The sequence below is a fragment of the Micromys minutus genome (assembly GCF_963924665.1).
Source record: "Micromys minutus genome assembly, chromosome: 18".
Taxonomy (NCBI): Eukaryota; Metazoa; Chordata; class Mammalia; order Rodentia; family Muridae; genus Micromys; species Micromys minutus.
Window position 1 is genome coordinate 29,651,590 of NC_137953.1, and position 23,154 is coordinate 29,674,743.

General features: G+C 45.3%; 1 protein-coding gene across 2 annotated transcripts in view; it reads right to left on the bottom strand.

The window, feature by feature from the left end:
- Window positions 1–23,154, bottom strand: part of SNX10 (sorting nexin 10) — a 50,289-nt gene that overhangs the window by 22,680 nt on the left and 4,455 nt on the right. The window contains exons 1-2 of one of the 2 annotated variants that reach the window (XM_080932506.1): window positions 14,134–14,194; window positions 2,837–2,883 (exon numbers count right to left, since the gene is read on the bottom strand). In XM_080932506.1, the coding sequence (XP_080788632.1) occupies window positions 2,837–2,860 (24 nt within the window). In that variant the 5' untranslated portion in view covers window positions 2,861–2,883; window positions 14,134–14,194. Of the gene's footprint in view, window positions 1–2,836; window positions 2,884–14,133; window positions 14,195–23,154 lie in introns of those variants that run through there. The other variant, XM_080932505.1, reaches the window with a different exon arrangement.

Sequence of the window (23,154 nt, forward strand, 5' to 3'; positions counted from 1 at the left end):
ACTGCTCTCCTGGGAATTCCAACCAATGTGCAGATGGAACGTGTTCAACTAACAAGGGAGACTCTCACTCCCTTCTCTCCTCTTGCTAGATTTATTGTGGTAATAAAGCTGCTTCGACAAGAAACTACATTTCCCAAATCTTTTTTAAAAAAATTGCCAAACCTCGAGGCTGGGACCACCGGCTATGACTGGTGTGTTACTCCTGGCCATCTGCACATGCCAGTCCCATGAAAAATTAGGAATGGCTGCTATCTGTGGGCATCAACTGGAAAGTGCTTATATAAATACTGGACTAACTTGTACACAACCAGTGATACTGTATTTGACCCTTACGCATGTGATTAGGGGGATCTCAACTTCTATTACACTGAACAACAAGCAGTCACTAGGCTCTACATAACTCTCGCTGGCCTTGAATACAAGGCATTCTTGGAGTAAGTCAGGGGGATGAAAAACCTTCTGTGTACAGGTGCAACTCCGGCTGGAACTCACTCTATAGACCAGGCTGACCTGGAATTCAGATCCCCCTGCCTCTGCCTCCCAAATGCTGGCATTAAAGATGTGCACCACCAGTGCCCCAGCTGGGGCTTGAAGTATCAGCCTCCGTCAACAATGTATGGAAGCAAAGGAAGAGCTGAAGCTGGGCAGGAGGCCCTGCTAGCAACAGCCCAGGGCCAAGGCTGCACAGAGCTTTAGAGGTTCCAAAATAAGCTCGGAAACAAAGCAAGATGTGCCCCAGCACTGGGGAGAAGAAAGTCTGGAGAAAGACTTTGGGCCTGCAGGTACCTAGAAGCCAAGTGCAGGAATTCTGGCTATACTCAAAAGAATACAGCTTAGCACTGCGGGTCCACATGGAGAATGGACACACAGCTGATGAGCAGCCAGATGTTATCCTACAGTGCGCAGGGTCTCACCTCTCCATATTTATTTCTTCCTGACAGAAGCTAAGCTAAACCTCTGGACACTGTACATCTATTTGAACATCTATTTGCAGTGTAAGTTTTTCCTTTCCCATTGAAAAATACTGTCATTTTTAAATTCATTAATTATATGAGACTGTTATGAAATCATTTCATCAGAGATGACATTTTCAAGATCACTGATATGTTTATCTTTATATAGTTGGTGTGATGTAAATATTAGTTATCAGTTTGACAGGATCTGGAATCACCTGAACAATACAGGGTATTCTTGGAGTAATAAAGGAAATAAAAATCCCTCCAGGCATACCTATGAGGGATTATCTTGAGGTGGAAACTCTCACCCTAATCATGGGTGTCAGCATTCCCTAGGCTTGAGTCCTAGACATCACAAAGTTGAACATGAGAACTCATAGCACTCTGCTTCCTGACTGTGGACACAACATGATCAGGTGTCTCTGCCTCCTGTCACCATGGCTTCCCTACCATAATAGTGTGCATCATGAATTGTGCACCAGAATAAACCATGTCTCCTGAAAGTTGCCTTTGTCGGGTACTTTACCACAGCAGCTAGAAAAGCAGCTGAAACGGTGCTCCACTAACATGTCAAAAACAGTTGTTAACAGAGCGTGGGAAGATAATTCAGTCTATAAAATATTTGCCACACAAGCATAAGATCCTGAGTTTGATCCTTAGAATCCATATAAAAAGCAGGTCATGGTGGCACGCACCTGTAATCCCAGGCTGGAGGGGTGGAGACAGGAGGATTGCCAGGGCCCAATGGCCAGCCAATCTAACCTGATAGGCCCCAGATCCCAGTGAGAAGTGCCTGATTCTTAACACTTCAGTTGGACAGCCATCTAAGGAACAACACCTCTAGCCTTCACACACACGTACATGTACCCACACACATGCACCAATGCACACATACACAACCGGAAAGAAGCTGGGCATGGTGGCTCACACCTAGATGAAGGCTATCTTGAGCTACCAGATACATACAAACTTTTTCCCGGTCATTCTCCCCCAAAGGATATTGCTGTTACTTCAGCGTCTGCATTGCAGTTAGGATTATAAATCTTCTAGAGATGGTTTAAAGTATATGAGGGGCTGGATATGGAGGCAACACCTGTAATCCTAGCCCTGGGAAAGTAGAAACAGAAAGATCAGAGATTCAAGCCCCATTGGCTGCACAGTGAGTTCAAAGCCAGCCTGGTACCCTGCCTCAAAAGACTGAAGAAATATGTAAATACTTGGAAGGTCTCGGCTGGCTAGATGCAAACACTGCACCATTTTACACAAAGGGCTTGATCATCCTGAGACTTTGGTGGGTAGTTTCCTAGAACAAGGCCTTGTGGGTAGTGAAGGACAATTGAATTAGCCCTGCCCTAGACGGAAGCCCAGGAAACTTTGGAAACCTGTAAGTCCAGGATGCAATCAAGAAAAGATAGTCTTGTTGAGTTGTGTGGGAAACAAACAAAATGAAAAAAACAACAAAACAGAACTCTAAAAGGCAACAAATAGGTCAGACTGAAGGTAATGGCCAGCTGACATTTTCCTGGTTCCCTACTCCATCCTGGGAGTGTCCAGGGGTGAGTTAATAAATCGGAAAACCAAGCAAGCAGTATGGATAAGGGTAGGGGGCAGAACCTGGGAGGACCCTGGGTCTGAGACAGTTCTCTAGACGGATGAGCTGGAGGCAGAGTGTGCAGAACTTAGTCGCAGAACTAAAAAGGGGATAGCATGGGATGTCTACAGTGGGGACAGGAAGTATCTGTTCCTCCTTCAGCCCTCTTCTGAGATGTCACCGTTTCTGGTTACTTCTTTGACTAATCTGTGATGAACCGAAATTCTCGGGTTATTTATGTTCAGATTTTCAGCCCAGACTTTCCATAAATGAACGGGTAGCATCTTACCTCTTTCTGCTGTTCTGGGAACATCTTTAGCTCAGAACACGATCAACCTGAAAAATAAGATATCAATACTCGTGAAATTAACTTCCACTCTCGAGTCCTCCCATAAACCCACACTCTTCAATTCGTGTGGACTGAATCTTTTATTCACAACTTCCGGGCCCCCTCCCTCCAGATGATTTAAAAGTGTGATGTATGGTCAAACAGACCTCAGGGGGTGGAGTTGAAGTGTAGCTGCCTAAAGACATTCCTACCCCAACCACCAGATCCTAGGGATGTGGCTTTATTTAGAAATACGGTTAAGAGTACACAGTTACAGGCATTCACTAAAGTGAGTCCAAATCTAATGACAACACTCCTTTTCGATTTGGGGGAATAGGGTACCATATATCCTTGACTTCACTGTTTAACTGGTTCTGGTCCTCCTGCCTCTACTAAGTCCTGGATTTAAACGTGTCTGCCACCATCCTTAGTGACATGTATCCTCAGAAGAGAAAGAAGAGGGCCAGGTGTGGTGACTCATGCCTGGAGTCCCAGGACTCAGGAACCTGAAGCACTAGGAGTGTCATGAGCTCTAGGCCAGCCTGGGCTACAGAGTGAGACCCAGAGGGAGGAGGCAAGGAAGGATCCCCTCCTACAGTCTAGAGGGAGCAGCATCCTGTTAAGACCTCAGCTGTGAACTTCCGGCCTCCAGAATTGTCTAAGAATGCATTTCTCTGGTTTGAAGGACCACATGTACCTACCATCCTGTAATGCAGGATGTAGGCACAGAAGAGTCTATGTGGGGTGAACTAAAACGATGACCTGGGGGTACAACTGGGAATGTGGGGACTCTCACATTTGTCCACTCATTCAACATAAGAGACCACGTGCTGACCCACACATACACAGAAGGCAAAGCAGCGTCAGCCCGGGAGATTTCTACACAATTACAACACAGAAATGAAATGAAGGAATGGGCAAGAAGCCGTGTGACCAGACTAGAAGGACACACACCATAAATGAACCTGGAGGCCATTAAGGGGAAAAGGGACCATCAGAAAAACACAGATTTTTTTTTTCAGGAAACGCCTACAGTTGTCACAGACAGAAGCAAAATGGTAGGGACTTGGGGGGAGGGTGCAGCTTGGGGTTATTGTTCAATGGCAGTTTCAGCTCACAAGTTAAAAGAACTCTGGAGACTTGTTATACACTGTCTACAAGCCATTGAATCTCAACAAATGATTTGTGTATTTACAAATGGTTATTATAGTAAATTTTATATATATCTTATAATACATGTTCTAGTTCCCTGTTCTACTGCATCTTCCCAACAAAGCAGAACCGTGAGGCTTTACATGTATTTCCACCCTGTGAGAGAGACTGACATATTCACTGCATGTACCTAAGGAATTACACTTGCCCGCAGTCGTGAAACAAAGGAAAGACCTCAAATCAACACAAGCCCATCTGTTTCGACTCCAATCCTGACACTAACTCCAGGACAGCATAGCAGGGATAAATGGGCCAGAGGTGAGGTCTTCATCCCAGCCCCAGCTGTATTCAGAAATCGAAATCAATGAACCTCAAGGCTCTTTACACAAGGCGGTAGGATGAGCAAGCCCATTCTGTTCCAACTCAAGAAGGAAGCCGTCAGTCCACTTCTTCTTCCTTGTCTTCTTCCCTATCTTGCGGCAAGCTTCTTCCTCCATTCAACTGCGTTGCTAATTCATCATGTCAGCTCATGGGAGTTCACATCTGGTCACATCTGTGTGTGCGGTACAGGAATGGAACTCGGGACCCTGCACACGCCAGGCATGTGCTCCACTAACTGAGCTACGCCTCACCCCCCCCCCCCCGTCTGGTGTTTAAATAATACACTCTTTGGTTAATAATAACGATGATGATGGTTGTTGGGGTGGTCTTCCTGTGCACTGTATAAAGATTGTATTTATTCAAATGCCGATTTCTGTGGCCTTAGAGAGTAGTGTGCAGACTGAACTTCAGTATTACTATTCGTATGGCTGCGTGTGTATTCTGTAAACACTCCCTCTCTCACCTTCCTATTGGTTTTTTTTAAAAAAAGCAGAGCAAAGGAGGAGAAAATAGAGGGACTTCCAGGCACTCTGGAAAAGAATCCACCAGACCAGCTCGGGGGCAAAAGCAGGTGCCAGGACTGAGCAGCTCAGGAGGCAATGAGCCACGTGCAGTACGTAAGTCATAAAAGCAGGTTGGGAACAAGAGCAACCTAAGGCCTAAAGCTATTAGAAATAAATACAAGTCTCTGTGTTGTTATTCAGAGCTAAGGCGGGCATAGAAAGACCATGTGATTATAAATAATGATGATGATATTTTTGAAAATAGAATTCCCATACACAGCAATTCCACTTCTGAGCATATATTTTATTTTTTATTATTTTGTTTTATGTATATGTTTCACCTGCATGTATGTATACCCACTGCATGCCTGCCTACTGCCCACAGAGGTCAGAAGAAGGTGTTGGATCCCATGGAACTGGAGTTACAAATGTTTGGGATCCACATCATGGGTGCTGGGAATTGAACCCAGGTCTATGTATTAAAGAGCAGCCGGTGCTCTTAACCACTCTGACCCGTCCCTCCTGGTATGTATTTTTTTAAGAAGTGAAAGTGGGATCTCAAAGAGAAATGAAAATTAAATATTATCAATAGGAATATGAGCTGTGTCAACACCATGAAAAAGAATGCAGCCCAGGCTGGGTGTGGTTACCCCAGCACTTAGAAGTCTGAGGCAAGAAGATCAAGGAAAGTCTGAGCTACAGAATAAGACCGTGTCTCAAAAAATTCTAATAAAGGCAACTCAACCTTCTATTTCACAAGTTTCTGTAAATTGTTTATATTCTTTAACTCACTGAAATGACCTCAGAAAACAACCTAAACAGTTCAATGCAATTTGTACAGAGTACACGTATACCAACATGCCCACTGTGGTTTGCCTTAAATGACACATCCTAACACTGGGGAAGCTGAGGCAGGCAAGCTCCAAGCCAGCCAGTGTTACAGTGTGAGACCCTGTCTCAAAAACAAACAAAACACACCCAGGCATGGTGGTGCATGCCTTTAATCCTAGAAGCAGGGTCTACATAGCACATTCCAGGCCAACTAAGGATTCACAGTGAGACTCTTCCTCAAAAAAACAAAATAAAACAAAAAAACCCTGGGGCTGGAAAAATGGCTCAGAGATGCTGGGTCCCCTGCACCCACGTGGCGGCTCACAGTCATCTAGAACTCCAGTTCTGGTGGATCCAGTGCCCTCTTCTGACCTGAGTGTCAGGTATACACATACATGCATGCAGGCAAAACACTCAAAATAAAAGAAATCTTTTTTAAAGAACTACAGGGACGAGAAAGGTGATGTAACAGATAAAGGTGCTCACAGCCAAGCACGACCACCTAAATTCAACCCCTGGACCCAAGCAGAGGGAGCGCCAACTCCTTCAAGTAACCAGATAACCAACACATCCGATGTTATGGCACAGACACACACACACAGGAACTAAGTTAGCTTCACTTCTCTATGCTCCGCTTCCTCGTAGGATGCTATTTTTTCTAATTTAAAGTTTTAAAGTACTGCTGACTTCTTTCTTAGGCTCATATTGTCAAGGACACTAGATGTTTCACTGTTTTCTAAGGCTCCGTTTCCTTACCTGCTGTCTCTACACTGCACTGGGCAGAGCAAGCCCTTTCCCACACATCCCCAGGGCTCCCAAGGCTCTCGGAGGACAGAATCCTGTCCAGAGCTACATTACCTTAACCCTACTTTTGTGACCCTCCCTAAGCATGAGTTGCAACACCGAGGATGTGCATTGGACTCCAGAGAAGCCAACCACACGCTGGTGAGTCAGGTACCACCCTGTGGTTAGATAATGATACCTCTCTCCCTGCAATGGAACCAGGAAAGTGCACAAAACCAGGAAGTCTTGAGCACTGCTTGAAAGCACTTAAGGAAATAAGGCTGGAGAGTGGTTACAGGAAATGGGAGTGAAAATGACTCAGGTTACCGGTAAAAAGATGTGGAGAAAAGGCATGGAGCTGAACCAAGCTGCTGGGTCTGACACAGGGACTTGCATGCTTTGAGCTAAAATGCCACAATTCTGCCCCAGTAGCTAGTCCATTGCCGTGAACAAACACCTAGACCAAGGCAAGTTATAAAAAAAACACTAGCAGGGTGTGGTGCCACGCCCTTTAATCCCAGGCAGATCTGAGTCTGGGGCCAGCCAGGTCTACAGCCAAAGCCACATGGAGAAACCATGTTGAAAGAAAGAGACCGACAAACAGACAGAGACAGAGTCGGGGGCGGGGAGGGGAGGGGAGGGGAGGGGAGGGGAGGGGAATGGGAGATAAAGGGAGCAAGCACTACCTGGGGGCTTGCTTACAATTTGAGAGTTCTCGGTCATCAAGGCAGAAGGTATGGCGACAGTAGTGGTGTGGATTTTTGAAACCTCACCACTCACCCCCAATGTCATAGCTCCTCCAACAAGGTGACACCTCCTAATCTTTCCTGAACAGCCCCCTTGACTAGGAACTGCAAACATTCAAATATCTGAACCTATGAGTCATTTCTATTCAAACCACCACAGACTTTTAGAGGATATCTGTATGAAAAAAAATCAACAGAGCACTAACATTCAAATCTTTACAACATATGTTAGAAGTTAAACTTACGGTGCTAAACGTGACCAAACTTAGGATGTAAAATTAGCAGACAAGGGGGAAAATGAACTTCACAACTATTTTGACAACGTTCTACTTGGAACTGGGTGCCGATCTGCATGCCGAGCGCGTGGGGACGGGCGCTGTGCCGTTGCAGTACAGAGAGGGGGACGATCCCACGTGAGGGGGAACGATCCCACGTGAGGGGGAAAGGTGAAAGGCAAATGGGAACAGCAGAGAAAGGCCAGGGCTGTCACCAGAACAGCGTGCGTGGGGGTAAGGATGCCCTTACAAGCAGATAGCCTCACACAGAACAAGTACTCCCCCCACCTTCTCATTGAGCTCAATGTACTTTAATCAATCAATCAATCAATCAATCAATTTTTTAAAAAATTCAAAACAAAACAAAACGGTGTGGATTGAAGGCACATACTTACAAGCTTAGTGCTTAATAGCAAACCCCAGGCAGTCATGAATTGAATGAGTCTCAATAAAATAAAATAAAAAATAAAAACTTCAAAAACTAGACATTTAAAGAAATCTCAATACTCTGAAGATGGAGGATCAGGAGTTCAAAGTCAGCCTTGGCTACGTGTGGCACAGTCACCACAGCCCTTCCTTGCCCTCACGAAAGGAAAATTAAAGGAAATCTAACTAATGAGCATCCGATGTTCATGGCTCAGAAAACATTATGATGAAAGGCTGCCCACGGCAGATGGGCGCTCACTAACCCAGTGACGTCTTCCTTCAAAGGACTTTCTGAACTGAAGCTCGCATCCATAACCCTAGCACTGAAGTGTCTGAGACAGGAGGACTCAGAAGTCTGAGGCCAGTCTCAGACACCCCATATTTATATTCAGATATATACTTTTTACTTGCTGACAAGAGACCTAGCGGAGTCAAAACAATCCTGAAAAGGAAGCAGGAGGAAGGACTTCTACTTCCTGATCCCCAAACCAACTCCAAAGTGGAAGTGGGAAAAGCAAAGGAAGCAGGTCTACGGATCAAGGAACCAAAATACTAAGCCCCAAAGAAAACCATACTTCTGTGGGCAGATGATCTTTGGCAGTTTACTGCTTAGTTTTTTCAACTTGACACAGGCCAGAGTCATCCGAGAGGAAACTTCAAGTGGGAAATGCCGAAGGGCCCTTTCTTGACTGATGTGGAAGGGCCCAGCCCGCTGTGGGTGATACTATCTCTTGGCAGACGTTTCTGAGCTCTCTAAGAAAGCAGGTTGAGTAAGCCATGGGAGCAAGCCAGCAAGCAGCACTCTTCCACGACCTCTGCTTTAGTGCCTGACTTCCCTGGATGATGGTGTCTCATCACAGCGGGAGAAAGCAAGAGGGTTTCAAAAACACTCTGCAGAAAGAATATTTTTAACATATAGTGCCGAGATCAATACAAGAGATGCCCCCTTCTATCATGTATTAAAATCAACTCAAGTCTAGGGAAGTAAGTAGTGTAGAGTGCTTGCCTCGCAAGCCTAAGACCTGGGTCTAATCCCCAGTGTGCTAAAATTTAAAACCTCTTGTTTAAAAAAAAAAAGAAGAAGAAGAAAGAAGAAAGAAAGAAAAGAAAAAGAAAAAAACGAGTAAACAAACTCCCATGCCCTTATATTTAGCAAATGGTTTTCAGATAATGTAGCAACAACATAAACAACAAAAAATAATTAAACCTAACCTCATGAAGAGTAGTTTTTAGTACAAAGTTGGCTTGGTAGCATACAAGTCTGATCCCAGCTACTGAGGCGTCAAGACAGAGGAGGCCAAGTTCAAGGCCAATCTAGGGCATATATCCAGGAGAGCCTATCTCCAAACCAAAACAAAAAGGGCGTCAAACCATCCCAGCCACCACAGTCATCTATCAAGAGCAAAGAAAATGCTCCTAAAACCAAAACAAAGCCCAGTCCTATAATGCTCACCCAGTACAAGGCACCGGGTACACATTTAATAAGAGATTTATTTACATGTTATATAGGAAACTCTTACAACCCAATTCAAAGAGGCAAAGGATTCCCAACAGACATTTCTGCAAGGAAGCAGGGTAGACAGTCAGTAAGCACAGGAACGGCACAATCAGGGAAACAAAAAGACCAAAACAGGACTACATTTCCCATGAGGCTAGAGGTTAGAAGCAAAAGGCTAGATAACAAATGTTGACAAAATAGACACCGGGACCCTTGGTGCCGGTGAAAACTGATACAGCAACTCTGGCTATTATAAAGCAACCCCAGACTTACTGCTTGGCTCAGATTCAGCTCCCAGGTACACAACCAAGAGTAAGGAAAAAAAAAAAATCACAAAAACCTATGTATGTGTGAGCACTCATAGCTACTTAACTCACAAAAGGAAGCCAGTCCCAAATTCCATCAGCAGATAAACATGTAAGCAAAGCCTGGTATGTCCACACTATGGAACATTGTAAAAGAATGACATGTGGTTCTGACACACCCTAAAAGTTAGCCGTCCTTGACAGCACCACACTGATGGAAGCCAGTTCCAGAAGTCCACATAGGAGAAACTCCTCCATTCGCTGAAGTCCAGAACGGAGCTACCTACAAAAACAGGATGTAATGTACATCGGGAGCTCAGGGCTGGCAGAGAAAGTGAGGAGCCCCCATGGGACCAGAGAAGTAACAATTGACAGGCACAGAGGTGGATTTTTTTTAAGCTAGTGAAACTATTGTAAAACTATGTCAACAGCTACCCATGACTGTGAACATACTAAAGATCGCTGAATTGTATACTTTGAATGGATAAAACTTTATGAAACCTATATCAATAAATGCTTTCTGAAAACCAGGAACCTGACCCACTGCATGCTTGGTCTATTGCCCACAACATCATCACCCCGAGGCATACAGGTCTGGCCTAGCTGATGCTCTCCCAGAACCACACATCCCTTAGGGTTCTCTCCTCCCTGGTCAGACCCCGCCTTTCCCCTTCACCTCTTTTCCTATCCTGTCCCCTGTCTCCAGAACTCTCACAAACATCCACATTCCCACCCCATGAGCTGTGTCTCAGCCAGGCTCTGATCTCCCCCTCCCTCCTCAACGAACAGCCTGCCTCAGATTTGTCCTGCCAAACCCACAGCTGTAGCTGTCCTAATGGTGGCTACACAGTCAGTCATTCCCTCAAGGGGCAGACCAAGGCTTCCCCAGACGAGGCGTGTGGTTGGGGTTCCAAGCAGGTATTCTCAGACCCAGTAGCAGTGCAAAGCATCTCCAGGGAAATTTGTTACAGAGTGGATGCAGTGTCCCTTTGTTGGCCAGAGTCTCCACCAATGAGCCACACCCACAGACATCCATGCTTTTGACCCACAAAGGTGAGAGAACCAAATGCCCACTGATAAGGAAAGGTCTGTTAAATACAACACATTGGTGGTAAACCCTGCAGTTTGAAAGAAAAGAGGCAACCGGGTAAATCTGAGCAGGGGGACATCCATGACACAGAAATGGAAAGAGCAGCCACACGCACGCATCTGAAGTGAGATTCTCTGGCAGAAGGACACACGGGTCGCCTCACCCTGCCGAGCTGCATCTCACTGAGCACTACACAGTGCTCACCTGAGTTTCTACCCTGCTTTGGTTTTATTTATCTTTGAGGACAGGCTCCCTGGGTACCAGAAATCCTGCTGACCAATACTTTTGTCAGGTCTAAGATGGCTGTCACAGGGACCACTAGACAGACAACCTCTCGTTCCTTTGTTTGTCCATGCACAGCCCTGGCTGTCCTGAAACTAAATCAACCAACCAATCGCTTCCTCTCTGTCTCTCCCTCCCTCCCTCCCTCCCTCTCTCTTTCTCTCAACCAGGCTGGCTTTGAACTCACAGAGATCTGACTGCCACTGCCTCCCAAGTGCTGGGATTGAAGGCACGTGACGCCTCAGTCCAGCTCTCTCATTTCTTTATAACCCTGTGCACACTAAATGACACATACACATAGATAGGGCTATTATGTGACAGTTAACAACTGTGAGACAAGCATGAAAGAGACAAAAGGACGAGAATCCTACAGTTGCAGGAACTCTGTACCCACCCCCAGAAGTGACAGCCTTGCCCTCATCACCCAGCACCCACCAAAGGTGGGGAGACTGACTTACGAGCTTTACGCCCTCTTCCGCTATTCTTAGCCAAGAATGAATGTTTCCTTCACTTCTCAGTTGCAGTCCCAGGTTCCATGATCCACAGAGGGAAAGGGAAAAGACTCAGTTGTGGGAGGAGACTCATGACATGATATATACTGAGATCCTTATATATGCAAAGACAAAACTGTATACACACAGGAGGACGTACGACAGCGTAAACAGAACCAGGGAATTATACCCTCTCGATTATCAAAACCTTAAAAGCTGAGGCTGGAGAGATGACTCAGTGGTTAAGATCACTTGATGTTGTTCCAGAAGACCTGAATTTGATCTCAGCACTGAAACGGTAGCTCACAACTATCTGGAACTCCAGTTAGAAGGGATCCAATGCTCTCTTCTGGAATCTATGGGCATTGCATGTACATAGTGCACAGATATAAACACAGGCAAAACACTCATACACATAAAATTAAAATCTCAACAATAATAATAATAACAATAATAACAATAATAATAATAACAATAATAATAATAATAATAAGGTTCTCGTAAAACTAACATAAAATACCCACAAGAATAAAAGCAGCTGCCACTTACGACTCCTGGTCAGCACTGTACTGAGAATTCTGTGTGCACTACCTCTCCCCTCTCACCACTGCCTGTTCAACAGATGGAGGCAAAGTCACCAATTCATCCACAGAAGTCAAACTGCCTGTCACAGATTGTCACTATGCACTCTCAGGGTGCTAGCTCTGCTCACTAACTGTCACAAATTGTCACTATACACCCTTAGGATGCTGGCTCTGCTCGCTGACCTAGTGGGGCTTACCCTAATTTCCTCATCCCAGATATGGGCCAACAAGATGGCCGCCAACAGTAGGAGACTAGTCACCAACCCTGCTGAGCTAGGGCCAATCTCCAGGAGAGAACCAACTCCTGCCAGTGTGTTCTGACCTCATGTAGTGTGCTCCACTGTGTGCATACTGCCCCTCCAAATGCAAATAAATTCAATGTGTTGTTGTTGGAAAAGGTTCTCTCTGTGTATTCCTGGCTGTCCTGGAACAGGACCAGGTTAGCCTCAGACTCACAGAGATCCACCTGCCTCTGCCTCCCAATTGCTGGAAATAAAGACCTGTGTCATTATGCCCATCCTACAAGATTTCTTTGTATAATCTGTTTTGGAAGATCTGATCCCAATATTTGTAGTCTTATCTGATAAACTCTGATTACAATCTGCCTCCCACTGAACTATAATGTCCAAACAGGACAGCTCCTCTCCATCCTTGTTTATTTGGGATCTCTGGTCTCTACCTTAGTGGTAGCACACAGTAGACTCCCTGTCACCATACACTGACAAAAGGGTGGTGAAAAACAATGCCCAGACACATCTAAGAGCTTAGGGCACCGATTAGCAAAGCATAAAGTGCTCAGTATTCACCATGTGTTGATTCCCCAAGGCAAAGCTCAAAATTCAAACCCTCACAGCACCTCCAACTATAACAGCAAGTCTGAGGGTCTACTCAAACACTATCTGCTTTCCTCTGCCTAGACCATTGCTAAGTAACCTTTGGCCACCTGCTTCACCTCTACCTGCCTAGCAGCCTTATATATAAAATAAGAGCCAATGCAGAATCTGCTTCTATTGTTATAAAGCAATAAACAAACCAAGGCAAGAACACCTCAGACTCTTTAAAGTCTTGCTATTAAGCACAGACAATTACCACTGATAATGTCTGTCATTAGGTCTTACACAAACACGGAACCACAGGCTGTAAGGGCTGAGGAGCTGGGGTTTGCTTTTCCTCTGACTACTTGATACCTAAGTGTTGTTCAAAACATGACATAATTGCACCAATGTGTCATGCTTCCCAGAAATGGGATTCTGGACAATCTGTGTTACTTTCAGATGAAGACATGTGACTTTAGGTCAGTTCACTTAACCAAGAGTCCCCGGGTCCTACCTGCTCAAGGAAACAGGGTTCCAATTGTTTACCAAAGCACAATGCCAAACATATTAATTTGATATAAATATCAAAATGTCAAATTTGACAGCTTCAGAATGTAAGAATTATAGTTTTATATATTGTTTATATAGTTTATAGTTGATTTCTTAACAGAAGAACACTCATCTGATTTGTTATGCTGACTAGCTATCTTGGAGTTAAAAATATTATTAAGTACTTTGTGCTTTTAAAAAGTTATAAAAGGTGGCTGGAGAGACTGCTTGGTGGTTCGAAGAACCTATTGCTTTCAAAGAGGTCCATTTTCTAACAGCACACACACTGGCTGACTTGCAACAACCTCCTGTAACTCAGCTCCTGCAGTCTGGCCTCTGGCCTCCTCAGGAACTCACACACAGACCTGCACAGCTATTCCACGTAGCTCTAGCTGTCCTGGAACTCGATATGTACCATAGTCTGGCCTCAAACATGCAACACTCACTCCTCCCACTGCTGGCTTCCTGGTACTGGGGTTACACTTGTGAACTACCGTGCCTGGCTGACATTCCCGTGAGCACATACCATAGCTCGTTCTGTACTTACACACCAATAGATCGCTCCTCGGGAGTCCAGTGAATGCTTCTGTGTGAGGTACTCTTCTAACTCCTCACATACAGCTCTGAAGATTCGGCTGTTCTGCCTGCTGTTTTAATCTGATATTCCTGTCCCCTGGGATCTTTCTTCTTAAAATGCTTTTGGCAGAGACAAACGCAGTCCGTGTGCTTTGCCTCTGACACTGGGCAGTGAAAGTGAAAGCAGCTACAGTTAGGGGAAACTTCAGAACAGAAAACTACTTTTCTCCTCCAGGGTCTGAAATGGGTTCTCCACACACATGCCCAGTGGCTTACACCCGCTAGAAACTCTAGCTTCAAGGGAGGAAAAGCTGTCATCAGGCCAACATAGACGCTGCCACACACTGGCATTCTCTCTCTCTGTCTCTCTCTGTCTCACTCTCTCTCTCTCTCTCTCTCTCTCTCTCTCTCTCTCTCTCACACACACACACACACACACACACACAAAACACAATGAAAACAAATCATTTTTAAAAAGAGAGAGAGAGAGAGAGGAAGGAAGGGAGAGAGGTGGGTGATAGAAGGGATGGCTCAGTGGTTAAGGGCACTTGATGCTCTTCCAGAAGACCTGAGTTTGGTTCCCAGTGCCCACACCAGTAGCTCAAAACTACTTGAAACTCTAGTTCCAAGCATCCTCCAAGGGCACCTGCACTCACATGCACATCGCCACACAAATAATTAAAATCAAATACATCTTTCTTTTTAAATGGTAATTAAATCTCAGCACTCCCTCACAACTGGTCAACATGACAAGGAAGCTGCCCAAGGGTTTCAGGCCAATGTATTTTAAACAAGCCTCCCAGAATCACCACATGGTCACTCAAACACAAAATAAAAACACTCAGCAAGCCAAGGAACCAACCTGTTCACAGGATAAACTTTGAAAACACAGCCTAGGAAACAAGCCATCTAATAAAGAAAAAAGGAATAGCCTTTGGGGAAAAATTGTATTTCTACCTCTCAGGGCTGTGGCTTTGCTCAACAGTCTGATGACAGATTGGACATCCCAGGGTATTTTGTTCTAACACAACGAACCCGCCCGAGCCTTGAAAAGAGGAAGAAGGTGGAGACAAGCAGGGGGTGTGGCTTGTTACGAAATGATTAGGCAAAAACAGCCTAAAGGCACACTGGTTTCTTTGGTCTGATGTCTAATACTTTAACTCTTGGCTGGCAAGAGTTCTATTTGTCCGGATGTTCTTTTCACACCCCTGCTAATCAGTCAGAGGCCTTTCCCCACCTGCTAAACAGCCAGGCACAGTGAGAACCAAGTCCTGACACAGAAGCTTCAGCCAAAGGTGAGCGGCAACCTTGGGTCAAAGATTCTGATAACATCGTGTACACTTCTTTACAGCCCACAACAGTACACACAAACATAAACACATCACACAACACAAAGGTATACATCTTTAAAAGGAAAAGGCAGAAACAATTAGGTGCCTGACGCTGAGCATCGTTCTAATTAGCCCTCGAGGGGAGATTAAGAAAGAGAAACAAGCCTATCCCCATAAAGCTGCAGACCAACCTCATCCCATCCAGTGACTTTCGGCAGCAGAGATGCCTTATTACACTTTGTAAGTCACAGTTGGGTATGGGGCTCTCCAAGCTAAACATCAAAGCGTCCACAGGGTGACACCAGGCCTGAGGTCACATCCCCCTCTGTCCACAGTCACTGCTCAGTTTTCAAGGACTCATCTGGATAACCCAGAATAGGACCCAGCAAGATGTCTCAGCAAATAAAAGCACTTGCTGCAAAAGTCTACCAACCTGAGTTCAATACCAGGGGCCGACCATAGGAGAAAAACTACTTTGGGAAGTTATCTTCAGACCCCTGCACACATATCCAGCAACTTGCTCCTTGGACTCCTGCTACTGTGACCCATGTGATGGGCTGTGCCCTAGAACTGGTTCTGATCAGGCTAGGACTGACTGAAGAATTGGCTACCGCTAACAAGAGCTCAGCATCACTGAAGTGAAACCATTTAGGTTTCACTGGAACAAGAAAGAAGTACTTCCCAAGGCTAACACACCAAAGCTGTTACAGCTACACCTTGAGCTAAACTTGCCAATGTTGAGTGTTCCATGTATATTGCTGGTTCTGAAGGTATGAGGGCTCAGAGAGAACAGTGCCTTTAAATGTCAGCACTTGCAGAGGCAAATGGATCTCTACGAGTTCTAGGCCAGCCTGGGTTGGCATAGTGAGTTCCAAGCCAGTCGGGGCTACACAGTAAGGCTCCGTCTCAAAAAAGATAAAAAGGAAAAAAAGAAAGGAGTTACGTTCCTTAACACAGGCATACGCTGAACGGATGTAAGTAACTGATTCATACATTTCAGGAATGAAAATCATCTACCTGTGATTTTTTTTCTAACCCAGAGTTACCCTACAGGAGCATACATGATAGGTTATATACGGGCACACGGGCAACTTACAGGTAACCACAACACTGGAAGAAATGTCCCTCTCACCCCCCAGAGGACAGAAAGGCACTGTACGAAGACAGGCCTAGACACGGCAGTCAAGTCCTCACTGCAGGGCTGGAGAGATAGCTCAGTGGTTAGGAGAGCTGACTGCTCTTTCAGAGGTCCTGAGTTCAAATCCCACCAACCAAATGGTGGCTCACAATCATCTGTAATGAGATCTGATGCCTTCTTCTGGTGTGTCTGAAGAGAGCAACAGTGTGCTTATATATAATAAATAAATAAGCACACTGTTGTAGAGGAAGCAAGAGGATCAGAAACTCATTATTGTCCAGGCTGCTTTAACAAAGAAAAGTAAAAGCTAAATATGAATAAAGTTGTTCACTGACAGGTGTGGAACTGATCCCCTCAGCTGCGCTGGTGCCTTCATAGATGATCACATGACCCACCTGTAGCCTCTGATTATGTCCTGTATCTCCATAACCAAGAGCTCTCTGAGGGTTGAGCCTTGGTCCCCTTCAGCAGCGAAAGCTGTACCACAGGAGACATGCTGGTCCCTGGGAGACAATCCAACGGTGGTTCCCATGTTCCATCTCCATCCCAACATTCTTTGCCTCGTTTTTCAGCTTCCTGATTTAACACACTAGGGGATGGTGAGATGGCTCAGCAGTTAGAAGCACACACTGCTCTAGCTGAAGACCCAGTTCAGTTCCCAGCACCCATGTAGAGCAACTGCCTTTAACTCCAGATTCAAGGGGGATCTGATACCTCTCTCCTCAACAGGTACTCATACATACATGCATCTGTGTGCTTGTTCGTATGCGTACTCACACACACACACACACACACACACTTTTATTTATTTAATGTATAGTGTTTTACCTGCATGGACACCTATGCACCACGTTCATGTCTAATACCTGCAGAGGTCAGAGGGCATCAGATCACCTAGACCTAGATCACATCAGACCCTAGGAGTTATGGACAACTATGAGCCACCATGTGAGTGTTTGGAATAGAACCCCAGTCCTCTGCAAGAACAGCTAGTGCTCTTAATCAGTACACCATCTCTCCAGTTCCCACAGACGTATCTTTTTTTTAATAATCAAAATATTTTTAACTTAACACATTTGGAAATGTGAAGAATACAAGGACAAAATGAAAACTCCTCCTCCACCAACCTTTTAGGTACTCTGCATAGGCAAGTATATACACCTCTATTTAATGTACCTCCTTTCCTACAAAAGGTTACAACTCACATATGCGTCACATGTCATCATATGCCTCATTCTTAATGCTTAACAGTGTAGCCTGCACCCGGCTACCCAGAAGAAAACAAAGCTGCATACTACTCCACCATGAAGATGTACCATTACTCATTTCTCCAGCCACACACTGGTGCCGTTACCAACTGCGCTGAGTTAATACCTTCATGAGCGCATCTGAGAAGCAAACACATGGAATTTCTGGGTCTACAGCGTCAGGTGAACTATTAACTCTGACAGACTGGTACCCTCTGCGGAGAGTTATCAGTTGAGTGAGCTGTTTTCCAAGTCTTTCCTAACTGATCAATCAGTTTCCCTTTTATTCCCCCAGGGAAGTAAAACAAGTCTGCATAAGTGACTTGCTTTAATTACATTTTTTTTTTTTTTGGCTTTCGTGTGGAGGTCTGAAGACAGCATATAGGAGTCAGCTCTCTCCTTCCATCATGTGGAAGGCCTGTACCATGAATATCTTTTGCGTGAATTGTTTAGCTCTTTAACCATTTTCATTTGGGGTCCTCAGGATGGCTTTGAACTCCTGACCCTTCAGCCTCCACCTTTCCAGTAGTACCAGCATGACAGGCCCCCACAAGTGTGGCTCTCAGCTACCTTCTTCAGAGTGCTTGTTCTTGTCTTAGCTGAGCTGTAGGCTTTTTTCTATTAACTGATCAATAACATGAATTGCAAATACAGTTTCCTGATTTGTTGGGTTTTGTCCGCTCTAGGGTTTGCTGTGCTGTTTGTTTTTAAGGTAATGGGTTTTACTTACCATTCTGTTCCTTGTGGTTACCGCCACACACAGAAAGGCCATTTCTGTCCTAAATTTACAAGAACATTTCCCTTTGAGTTTCTTAGAGAGAGAGGCCAGCCATGAACAATGGCGTTCCACCATGGTCATAAACTGTAGCCTCATCCTAATGTGCTCCCAGATATAACATATGGAGCCAAATCACCCCTGTTCGCACAGCGTTTAGATGGTCATTCAGGCAGGCTGCACAAGGCTTATCTGTCCTATTGTAAAAGATCTACACTGCCTCTCTTACCACACACACAACACACACATAAAGCACTAGACTCTGGGGCAGGCTCTAAGGTAGGAAGCATCCAAACCACAACTACCTAATGTCCCACACCAAGACAGCCCCACACACACACACCTCTCTAGTGTACCTATGACGGGAAATGTGTGAACACCCCAATCCAAAGTAGATCTCATCTGTGTGAGCCCTGTAAGCCACATCCCTTGGCGGTCCCCAACTAAGCCTACCTCTTAACCTTCTGCACATATACACCCCACACCATTTCTATCTCCATCTCAGTCCTCAACCTTTCTACCAAAACCCTTCCCTTGACATTTCTCCGTCTCATCCCCCTTACCCATTCACCACAATGGCTCCTTCCCATCCTTGAATAGGTCTCTCCACCTCCTCAGGAAGGCAATGCCCCATTTTGTTAAACCTTATCTTTATTGTAGCTGGCATTGTTTTAACCATTAATTTATTTCTGTGTTTATTAGCTGTCATCTCAAAAGTCCCCAGAGGGCAAGGGCCTTGTCCAAATCATTTACGCTTTAAAACCCAGCATTCACTTAGCATAGGGCCTGGCAGAGAGTCAGTACTCAATAAATACTAGATACATTAAACCTGACTGAGTGAGTTCCAGAAAATTCCATTTCTGCATCATCAAGTTTCTGAAGAGCTCAACCATATAGGATGGAAAGGTGAATATAAGAACAGCAGCCTCCTGTGCCAGCCCACCTCCCTCCATCATGGTTAACCCTTTGTGGTACTCTGAGTATGCCTGGCCCAGGGAGTGGCACAGTTAGGAGGTATGGCCTTGTTAAAGAAAGTGTGTCACTGTGGGGATGTGCTTTGAGAACCTCCTCTTAGTGTCCTGGAAGACAGTCTGTTCCGTGACTTCCTTTGGATAGAGATGTAGAACTCTCAGCTCCTCCTGTGCCACATCTGCCTGGACACTGCCATTATTCCTGCCTTGATGATAATGGACTAAACCTCTGAACCTGTAAGCCAGCCCCAATTAAATGTTGTCCTTTATAAGACTTGCATTGGTCATGGTGTCTCTTCACAGCAGTAAAACCCTAAAACACCCTTCATCATGTGAAGAAAGAAAAAAAAAGCATTTCCCCAGCACCATCCACGCTAAAGTCTGAAAGCACACATGACACGGCTTCCACTGTCACCTTGCTCTTGACTCCACTGCACTGTGGAGGATGAGCTGATGCATAGGAACAATGGTAACACTGTGCCACTGATAAGAGGGACAGTGAGAATTTAGATGCGGTCAATGATTGGTGGGTGTACTGGTTCACCCAGTAGTGAGAAGGCCTTATAAGCTCAGATGTGTGCATGCTTTGTCTCTAGTCAAAGAACTGTTTTGAAAGACTAGGAGGTGTGGTGTTTAGGGAGGTGTGGCCTTGGAGGAGACCTGGCCTTGTTGAAGGAGGAGTGTCCCTGGGTGTGGGCTTTGAAGTTTCAAAAGCCCAAGCCAGGCCCAGTGTCTCTTGTTTTTGTCTCTCTGTCTGTCTCTCTCTGTGTCTCTCTCTCTCTGTCTCTCTCTGACTCTCTTTGTGTCTTTCTGTCTCTGTCCCCCCATCTGTCTCTCTCTCTGTTTGTCCCCCCGTCTCTCTCTGTCTCTCTCTGTCCCCCCCATCTTTCTCTCTGTTTGTCCCCCCCTCTGTCTCTCTCTCTCTGTGTCTCTCTCTGTCTCTCTCTCTCTCTAACTGTAAGCAAGCCCCAATTAAATGCTTTCTTCTGTAAGAGCTCCTGTGGTCATGGTGTCTCTTCACAGCAATAGAACACTAGCTAAGACACTGAAGGAGGCAGAGACATTTTTCTCAATGCTCAAAGCCAGTGGCAAGGTACTCCAGTCCTGTAAATAACCCTCACTCATGCTCCTGTCCATAACCCATCAAAGCAGAAGAGTGAATAGTTTGGGAAGAAAAAGGAGATCAGCAGGAAGAGACAAGAGGGTCATGGGGAAGACTATGCTCAAATACATTACACAATGAGCCCTTCCATCATGCTTAGTAAACATACACTAACAAGGCATCTTTTAAAAAGGAAAAGGTGGGAGACTAGAGAAGTCTCAGTCAGCAGTGCTCCTGATGCTGAGAAGCCCCGAGTTAGGTCCCCACCACATGAATAGGACAAGGGGGGACATAACCATAATCCTACCATTCTGGAGGTGGAAGCAGAAAGATTAGAAATATTGAGGTTATCTTCAGCTGTGTAATTAGTTACAAAGGACTCTAAATCCAAAAAACAAAAAGCAAACAAAACAAAACAAACAAACAAAAAAGGCAGACTGGCAGACAGGCACATAGGCCAGCTGAGCATTACAATTACATGCCTTTAACTCCTGCATTAGGAAGCAGGAACAGGGGGATCTCTGGGAGGTCTAGGACAGCTCGGTCTACACAGCAAGTTCAAGGACAGCCAGAGCTACTCAGAAACCCTATTTGAAAACAAAATGGGGGTGGGCTGAAAAGGTAGCCCGGAAGTTAAGAGCACTGGCTGCTCTTTTAGAGGATCCTAGATCCATCCACATGGTGATTCATAATGGCCTGTAACTCCAGTCCCAGGAGATCCAATGCCTTTTTCTAGCCTTGGTGAGTACCACATAGATGTGGTACCCAGGCATATATACTGGCCTACATGCAAGCAAAATTCCCATACAAATCACAGAAAGTAATTTTTAACTAACCTTTTCTACTTAAAAAGAAATAAAGAAAAGACAAAGAAGGTGGCCAGAGAGAGGGAAAAGAGAAAGAAAAGGGCCAGACACAGAGGTTCATGCCTATAATCTGAGCATTTAGGGGCCAGGGGCAGGAGATCAGTTCAAGCTGAGGGCCAGCCTGGTCTACACATCAAGACCCTCTCTCAAAAACGAATGGAGGAAAAAAGTAAAGAAAAAAGGTTGGGCTAAGGCTGTGACTCAGTGATAGAATACTTGCTTGGAATGTCAAGGCCCTAGCTTTAATACCCAACACAACAAATACACAAATAATGCAATTTTACAAACAATCAAACATAATTGATTATTATCAGACACTGAAGCCTGTAAATGAACTTGCCTGTTGAATTCCCAGGCAGCCTCACAAGCTACACATCATTAATATAATTTTTAAACTCAGAAACTGGGTATTGGACTGGGAGTTGAAGAAGCCAGGATCAATGAATGGCCAGATGGACTCAGAAAATCCCTCATTCCCACCACATGGGAGCCCTTGACCTTTAGAATAAATGCTTAAAATAAGGCACACACCAAGTGGTACACACCAAGAACCCTAGGAATTGGAAGGACAGCCTGGGCTACATAGAGAAACCTCATCAAAGAGGAAGAGGAGGAAAAGATAGAGATGGAGAGGGGAAGAGAAAGGGCAGAAAGGCTTAAAGGACAGGAATGGAAAATACCAATCCAAACACTGAGCTATTATCAAGTATTTGCATGTTCCAGGATAAGAGGAAGACCAAGTTCTGTCTATATATGAACCTGGAAAAGCCAGGAGCTGAATGTGACATCCCCATCCTCGGAGAAGCAGTAATGCATGCAACTCCCGTTCCAAGGGTAACTAAAGGACCAGTCAATCCACCGTGTAATTACTGAGATTTGCTCCGGAGCCCGTGAACTGCCTGGTCCTCATCCGAAAGGTGCTAAGGTACAGATGAAAACAGGTCACTTGTGAAGCAAAGCCCAGTGTTCCAAAAGATACAGAGCTGGTGACAGGGCTATAGGAAGGAGAAGAACAGAGAAAGAATTGTTCAAAGAGAAGGCAGGAGTCGGGTGGCACGTGTGTTTAATCCCAGCACTCAGGAGACAGAGGAAAGTGGATCTCTGTAAGTTCAAGACCAGCCTGGTCTACATCCAGTTCAAGGACATCTAGTTCTCCATATTAGACACCCTGTTTCCAAAAAGGGCAAAAGGAGGTAGGACCCAACTATGTCTTGATGCTGGAAGAGAAGGAGCAGGAAACCAGGACCAGCCCGGGGATTGTGAGAAGGCACAAGGCAGCAATGGCTTGAAGAGTGAAAAAATTTGGCCACGCATCCCTGAGGCCCTCAGTTCAGCTCCGCACTCACATAATGGTGGAAGGAGAAGACAGATTCTACAACATTCTAACCTACGGCACACACGCATTCAATCACACGCGATCGTGCGAGTGATATTGCAAGGGAAATACCACAGTGCCTAGGTTGGGCATTTCAGGACAGGAGCGATCCTGGGAGTTATCCTGTAATAAGGCAGAGGCCCCAGCTCTGACACTCCATACCCAAAGCACCCTCCTCTATAAATGG